Source organism: Seriola lalandi, unplaced genomic scaffold (assembly GCF_002814215.2).
Source record: "Seriola lalandi dorsalis isolate HSWRI2012SDOR001 ecotype SW California unplaced genomic scaffold, Sedor1 jcf7180002054572, whole genome shotgun sequence".
Classification (NCBI taxonomy): Eukaryota; Metazoa; Chordata; class Actinopteri; order Carangiformes; family Carangidae; genus Seriola; species Seriola lalandi.
This window is the reverse complement of record NW_019525125.1, coordinates 1,173,262-1,181,026: the sequence shown is the minus strand read 5'-3', so window position 1 is coordinate 1,181,026 and position 7,765 is coordinate 1,173,262. Positions and strand designations below refer to the sequence as shown.

Here is a 7,765-nt window from a genome sequence, read left to right as displayed (position 1 = left end):
CACACACACACACACACACACACACACACACACACACACACACACACACACACAAACACACAAACAGGCACGCTCGCGCACCGGTACACACAATGGCACCTACAAGGAGAGACAGAATAGTGGGGGCACGCGCAAAATCTGCTCTGAATTATGACTCAATTAAGAGCCACTGAGTCAAGGTCGTTTACAGGCGCAATATCCATAACTGATCCTGACTCTGCTTGTTAGTCCGCTCCCAAAAGAGAAAAAAAAATCAAAGAATACTTTGTTACTGTGCAGATTAGATGTAGGTTTTTGGCGCATATTGTCAGTCATGTACCAGTTTAACCAAATCCTGGAGGAGCTGGCAGAGTAACTCCAATTAGGACATGTGATTTATCTTTAGCTGTGTCTGTTCTCCACAGAGCAGCTACTCTGCCCGATGTGGATTTTTATCAGTGCGCAGTAACCCAGCAGAATCCTCCTGTCTGCTTTATGTGAAAACTTTACAAAGATGTCCTATCGTCTAATGCGTACTCACCATCAATAATGACGGTCTTCATGATTTTGATGGGGGTGAAATCCAGGAGCTGTATAAATCCAAGTGGAATGAATCCCCAGCGCGCGCGCAGACAGATAGGATATCCGCTGTTTATTGCAATTTGTGGGTAATTGCAAATCCAGTGCACGGTGGGAGACGGACAGACTACAGCAACCCCGGCACCCTTCAAACTTTAGCCGTAGGTCTTCCCGAGTGGGGAGCCACGTCTCCGGCTGCACCCGAGCTCAGTCATTTGGACGAGGGATTCAAAAAACTGTCAGCAATAAACATCCAAATTGGGAATCAAGAAGACTCGACACACCAGTCGACACCTCCCCAAAAATATAGGACGCGCAAACAGCTCCGGAGAAGAGCTCAAAGTGTTAACGCAGAAAGTGGAGATTCAACGACACGGGCGAAAACCCAGGGTTTGATCCATCTTTTGAAATCGCAGCACATATCCAGTCCGATCACTTGCCCCCGCTGTATATTTCCCAAGTACACAGAGAAAAGTGTGTGGTGGATGCGCACGGATGTCGGCCGCACTGGTGCGCGTCAGTGTGCTTTTGCCACGGGGAGGTGGAAAGGGAGGGCGGGGCAGCGAGGTGCGTTTGGCGGAAAGAGAGAGAGAGAGATAGAGTTCAGAGATGAATGTTTTATGGCTCTCTATCACGCTGCAAGAAATATTCCTTTCAAATCTCAAAGTGGGATTTTCAAGGCAAAGCAAAGTGTATTTCTTTTTATTTTTCTGGCGTTTTCTGCCTGGTTTCACGACGGGCTACCTGCGGTTATTTATAGACAATCCCTGACACAAACAAAAACATGCCGGGAAAAATCTGTCATTTTACATAACTGATGGGACTTTGAAGATATAAGAGTGAAACTGAGACTCAATGGTTTTAGCCTGACAGACATTTCTTGCAGCGAAGGGCTGCACTCTAATGAATGTTTTATGTGCAGAGGGGTGGTGGGTTGGTGCTGGTGGTGGTGGCGGTGGTGGTGGGTGGGTAGGGAGGAAGGTGACGTGAGGCGAATCTATTTGGATCGGACACTGCCAGGCACGCACATGCATATGAAAAAGGCCCCCACCCCAGCCCACCTCTCCCCCCAGAAAAAAAAGACAGGCGGAGAGCCAGGCCTGCTGGTGGGACCCGCGCTTCCTCCCGGGGAATGGACAATTTGGCCACTCTGATGTCGTAGGCGGAGTTGTTAAAAACAGGCAGAAATAACACATATCTCAGTTCTGCTTGGTTAACAGCGCAGACAGGATAACACTTCCAAACCCTTACACTAACCCGAGTCGTGGGACTGCTACTAAAATGCTCTCTTGATATTTTTTTTTTCTTTACATCAGCGGGTGTCATTTTAATTTCCCACCATAAGGGTTTGCTCCTATCTTGATATCGTCATCAAAACAACGTAACTTAGCCCAATTATTATTTTTATTATTATTATTACTGTTATTACTGTTATTATTATGATATAACACAGGTAGATTTCTTTGTGTCTTCTCTCCACATGCAAAGCATAGCATGTCCTTGCAGAGAAAATGGTTGCTTAAAAACAACAAAACAAAAAAAGCAGACTATATTGAGCAGCAAAGACGCAGTCAATGCAATGCTGACTGGACCATGGACCAATTCACAGTCGATCTGGTCTTTCAGCCATGCTGGGTTTGCTGAGACTCGGCATGGTTTTATCTTTAGGTACAACACGCCCCCTGCCGGCGGACATGAGAATAGATTTCCAGCACCATGGACAGAGACAGAGAGGCCTCATCTGTGGATGATGATTCCCTGCTCGCCCTAAGAAACAAGCAAGGAATCATACTGTATAGGCCATATGGGTTCGTAAGCTCAGACAGGAAAAAATCCCAGTGGAGACTAAGTTGTATAAATGTATTATATTTCCTATAAGGGAATATCTCCATCTGCTTGCTTGTACATTCATAATGAAATATAGGAAAGTTTCCAAATTTCCCACTAAATCTTTCACTTGGAATAGAAAATGGAAGTTTAGCTGCTGAATAGCGACATATACAGACAGTACTAGCTTGTGTGTATTTTGAGGCAGACTGGCGCACAAGCAAATGCTTACATTAATTACAATGTAGTCAGTACACAGAGACAGGAAAAAAAAAAAAGCCAAGAGATTACCATAGGGAGCAGGTGAATGGAAACCACAGCCAGGTGGGTGGTGTAGCGGAGTGAAATGGAGGTAGGCTATGTGCAGCAGGCTAATCCCAAGCTTACAACTACCACCAATATTGAATCACACCATCACAATGTGTCAGTGAGCCACTCGGCTGGTTGTTTGCTCACGGTGAAGGCCGGGCAGGGCCAGATGGCCAGTAGAGACACAGTCCAAAGCCGCCGCAGCAACCCGCTGAGAACGAGGTCACCCCGAGAGAAAAAAGGAAATGCTGTCACCTTTCACAGTTGTCTCGGCCTCTCCTGTTTTATCTGAATGCATCCATGAGGACAAAACACATGTGTCGGCATAATCCTGTCATGCATGCTGCTTGTTTGTGTGTCCTGGAGTGTACGCTAACAGGCATAGTAGCATTTCCTGTGCTGTATTTTATAAAGAGAAAATAATAATGATGACCAGTTATCAACAATAATAACACGGGACAGCATATACATGTACATGTTGCATCATGTACAGAATTACAGTCTAGAGAAAATGTATTATGCAATAACCCAGTTCTGCAGACATGTTTACATGCAGTGAAATTACTGTTTTCTCTTTTCTTTTTTTTCTTTTTTCTTTTGTATGTGGCAAGTAACTAAGCTTAAAACAGAACCATCATTAAACGGACAAGAGCATGAGTTGCATATAAAAAGGATCTTAATTAAGTCACAGTGTACAGTGTTGTCATGATTACAAAAATTTGCCACAACAAGGCATTCCCAGAGTATAACCCTGCCTAAATATATCGCCAGCTCAAAAAAACACTAATTTGGCTCACTGGTTAAGACGTCTCCCTGTGCCAGGAAGTGAAGGGTATACTGTAGTTGATTACTATACCTCCCCCAGCTCATTATACAACATGCCCACTCACTCCTGAGTCCTCCACTCATTCCATTATAGTATATCACAATGATATGCGCCAGCAAGTGAAAAGGACACAGGTAAATTGTCATGGGAGCTTGGAAGCTGGAGGCCTTCCACAACGAGTGACTGTAAATTAACTAAGGGTGGATCATTGCCATGCGAATGGGGGGAGGGGGGGAGAAAAAAAAAAGGAGATTGGGGATCTTTAATTCATGACAGTAATGAAATGAGTCAAGCTGTTGAGTCTCAAAGGTAACAGATCCACAAGCTGAGGCGCTACTATTCTTTTCATCACAAGTCTGACGGATCAAAAGGAGAACCAGGGCATAAATGACTTCCTTTGGTAATGGGAAAGTTAGTTGTCCTACTGCCACAGGAGCTGCAGTAGGACCAGTGTTAATTACACTATATGAAATGAAAGCTTAGTTGAGATTATAGAATGAAAAGGTGGAGTGTCATGCTCGGGGTTCATGTTATGTATCTGTACATGTTAAAGGTCATGCAGGTTCCTTCAGGCCACTCATCCATAAATCCATTATCACTCTGGCATATTCATTTTCCTCTTGAGCATTCCTCATCTTTTTTAAAGTCCCGCAGAATTTCTAAATATTCAGGAATGAATAGTAGAAAAGATGCAGACACATTCTCTGCTGCATTTGGCCGTTGCTAGTCCATAACTGAGCTGGAATAGTACATTTGTCACACTGCGCAATCCGACTCATTTCACAACTTTCAAGCCAAGCACGCAGCATGGGGTGACTGGGATAAAAAAAAAAAAAAAAAATGCTTGAATTTAATAAAAGGAACAAAAAAAAAAAAAGAAATCAAAAATCAGTGTAAGGAAAAGGAGAGAAAACGTAAATCCTCCTCAGGGAGAGAATCCCCTGCTGGATGCTTTGTGAATGTGATGATAGGTGAAACCAGTTCAGAGCAGTGTTGTAATTTTATTTTATTTTTTACACAAATTGCTGGAATAAGACTCTTTTTGATTGGTCTTGTGACTCACCATCTAATAAAGAAATTGCTTGATTGTGTGTGGTATCTAAAATGCATCACAAGATACAAAAACAACAAAACACATTAAAAAACACCTTTGTACAGTGGTGCAATTACGTTGTATTTATTGTATATATTGTATGTATTATTCAAAATTAATAGAACTGAGTGATTATTATTTCGATGAAGGTGACAAAATACAGAAATTATCATACAACATTGTTTTTACCCAAATTTATATGCAGGATTTTATGACTGAAATATTGTCTTATATGCCGGAACATTAGATTACTTTGGTTTTTTGCCAATAGGTGATCCACAGGACAAGAAAATCATGCAGAATGTTATCTTTGTGATTTTAGTTATATGCGAGGTCATTTAGATTCCTGCGAGGTCTAACTTCCTCTTAGACCTCTTAATAAAACTCCAACAATCCTACATTGTGTTTTTTTTTTAATTATTTGAAAAGGGTATTGCTGTATAAAAACTACTGTCAACACGTACCACAGGAATACAGCAGATAAAGATCCACTATAAGCCTCTTAGAGCCCAGACAGATGTAAAATGTAATTTTCTCCAGCAGATAAAACACAATAAAGTGTGTTTATTTAAAGATTATTATAAAATTAAGAAAAATCATGTAGTGTCAAGGTGAAAAAAAATGTTAAGTATGATTTTGAACAGTTAAAGATTTTACAAGGACCCCAGGACCCCAACCAGAACATTAGGTTTAAGACTGGCAGCATTTCTAGTCTCCTGCCCAAAATATATAAACAGAAACATCAGAACTGACATATTTAATGGTGCAGAGAGCAGTGGCACTTGTGAGGGAATACGTGTGTCTGATTGGAAGCTGCTAATCAAGGGCAACTGAGGAATAATAATTTCCTGAAAGCAAAACAAAACAAAAAATTAATGAATTAAGCCAGAGGAACAAGTCTATGTTCTGGTAAGTGAGAATACAAAAGGAAAATCGCATCTCCAGCTGCAGAGAGAAAACATCTATCTATTGATACCATCCTAAAGCCATGTACACACTGTATACAGAGCATGCTGTATGTGTGTACTACCTAACTACTCAGCCATGCTGATAAACTATATTTAAAGTGGATCTAGTATTGTAAAGGGTTCTGGTGTATATATATGTATGCATGGATAACTATCCAGTAAAAACGGGGTTAAAGCGTATATATTCCACCTGGATATGGGATATTAGGGGCAATGTGCTGAACACCAACAGTGAAATTAGCCGTAATTGGCTTTATTATTACTACTGCCTAATTCTGTCTTTGTGTATAGCTTTGCGGTGTTAAGTGAAACACTTTGAGAATATGGTGAATTTTCCGATCGTCACACTGATAAGGCAGCTTTGAATTGAAATTGCCCTTGAGGAGCAGAATCCAATCAGAGAGATGCATTCCCTCACAAGTGCCATTACTCTCTGCACCATCCATTTCTTATTTCTATTTTTATTTTTTATTTATTTTTTTATTTTTTTGCTTTTTCTCTCCTTTCCTCTCCAAAGTTGCAGGACAAAGAGTTCGCTCTGCTCTTCCTGCTCTTGCTCATTAGGCCTTGGAGTCAGATATTAATTCTGGCCCGGGTGAAAACCCTGTTGCCATTAAGATCGGGTGACAGCTCATTTTCCTTGGTGGCCTGCAGAAGACAATAGCAGTGATGGAATTGTTTTTTCCAGTCTGTAACCTCATTAACTCATTGGAATAAAGACAATGTGGAGTTGTTTGCATTAAGATGTAATTATGCTGATTCACTCACTTCCTCCCTCTCTCACTCACTCTCTCTTCCCTTTCCATTTGCCATTTTAATTAGATTCTCCTCAACTCAAACGCTCAGACTTGCTTTTGACTCATGAATTAAGTGCCCACCCACCCATCACTTCCTATACGGATCTGAGTGTCGTATGTGAGAGGAAGAGCAAAAGGAGGGAGAGAGAGGAGAAGGTGGACGGTAATGGAGGGCCACATGCAAACATGCCATACGTCTTCACTAGTCATATATTACCTGGCTTGACAAGGCTACATTCCTTGAGACTGTCAGTGGGTTGGAAAGGACAAGTATGTGGAAATTTATTCTCCTGCAATTTCACATGCTTGGTGGCCTGACCTTGATTTTTTTTTTTCTTCTTCTTTTTCTTTTCAAGTGAGAGCCAGAGTGGAGAGACAGAGAGAGAGAGAGAGAGAGAGAGAGAGAGAGAGAGAGAGAGAGAAAGAGACAGAGAGAGAGAGAGAGAGAGAGATGCTTGGATGAACACAGGCTTTGTGCATCTGTCTCATGTGGATTTGATTTGGTCTTGTCTACTGGGTGATAGGGGTACAGATAGCAGATGTCAGCCAGGACCTCTTCCTGCTGCATTTTTCAGTCCACAGCAACGTAACTGTTCATAATGAGTATTTATCAACAATTAACAAAATTCCCAACTTACTTCAAAATTAATTAACAGATTTTAGGGAAATGATCGCAATCTCAGCTGATTGAGACATATGTGTTTGTGTTTGATGTTCTCATTATCTGAAGGAAGAAGATGATGATTTTACCCATAGGTTTGCTTTTCTGCCTGCCAACAAGAAATTTCAACAACCTAATAGCCAACAAGTTCAGGCTTTGGATGCAGGAACATTTCATCAGATCTGTTATATACAGAGGCGCACCGTCAGGAGAGGCAAACCAGGCAAATGCTTGGGGCCCCCAGGGGGAAAGTGGCCCCTGATGGCCCCTCATACTGGCACATTCTGCGATTACTTTACTACTACTACCTAATTTATTAACTATAAATCCCCTTAAAAATTCATTAAAGACACTATACAGTGCACTGCTGTTACCCCTGAAACCCCCTCATGATGTGTGCTGTAGCTCATATCTAATCTGCCTACATGTGAGGCATTCAGGGAACAGGGATAGTCTGCGTGCTAGCCGTTTAAGTAACATCTGTAAATTGTAGCATCTCCCAATAGTCTACATGTGGGGATTGATTTCTATGGGCTTCTTTACATGCATTACACATTTTTACATTTGTATTAGATTTGAAAAAGGCTTAAGGTCTTGCAGCTTCCAGAGGGTGCAGCATTCTTTACACCTTGTGTGAAAGTGTTGGGAGGTTGGAAGGACCCACTCATGATTTTGCTAATCTTCCCTTGCCTTGACATTTTCCCTGAGGTTTCGAGGGGAGAGGAG

At 41.7% G+C, this 7,765-nt stretch overlaps 1 protein-coding gene across 1 annotated transcript in view; it reads right to left on the bottom strand.

The window, feature by feature from the left end:
- rtn4r (reticulon 4 receptor) overlaps window positions 1-1,088 on the bottom strand; it is a 45,194-nt gene extending 44,106 nt beyond the window's left edge. Inside the window, exon 1 of the mRNA XM_023417083.2 lies at window positions 521-1,088. Within this exon, the coding sequence (XP_023272851.1) occupies window positions 521-542 (22 nt within the window). The 5' untranslated portion in view covers window positions 543-1,088. The remainder of the gene's footprint in view (window positions 1-520) is intronic.
- Between the last annotated feature and the right edge of the window lie 6,677 nt (window positions 1,089-7,765).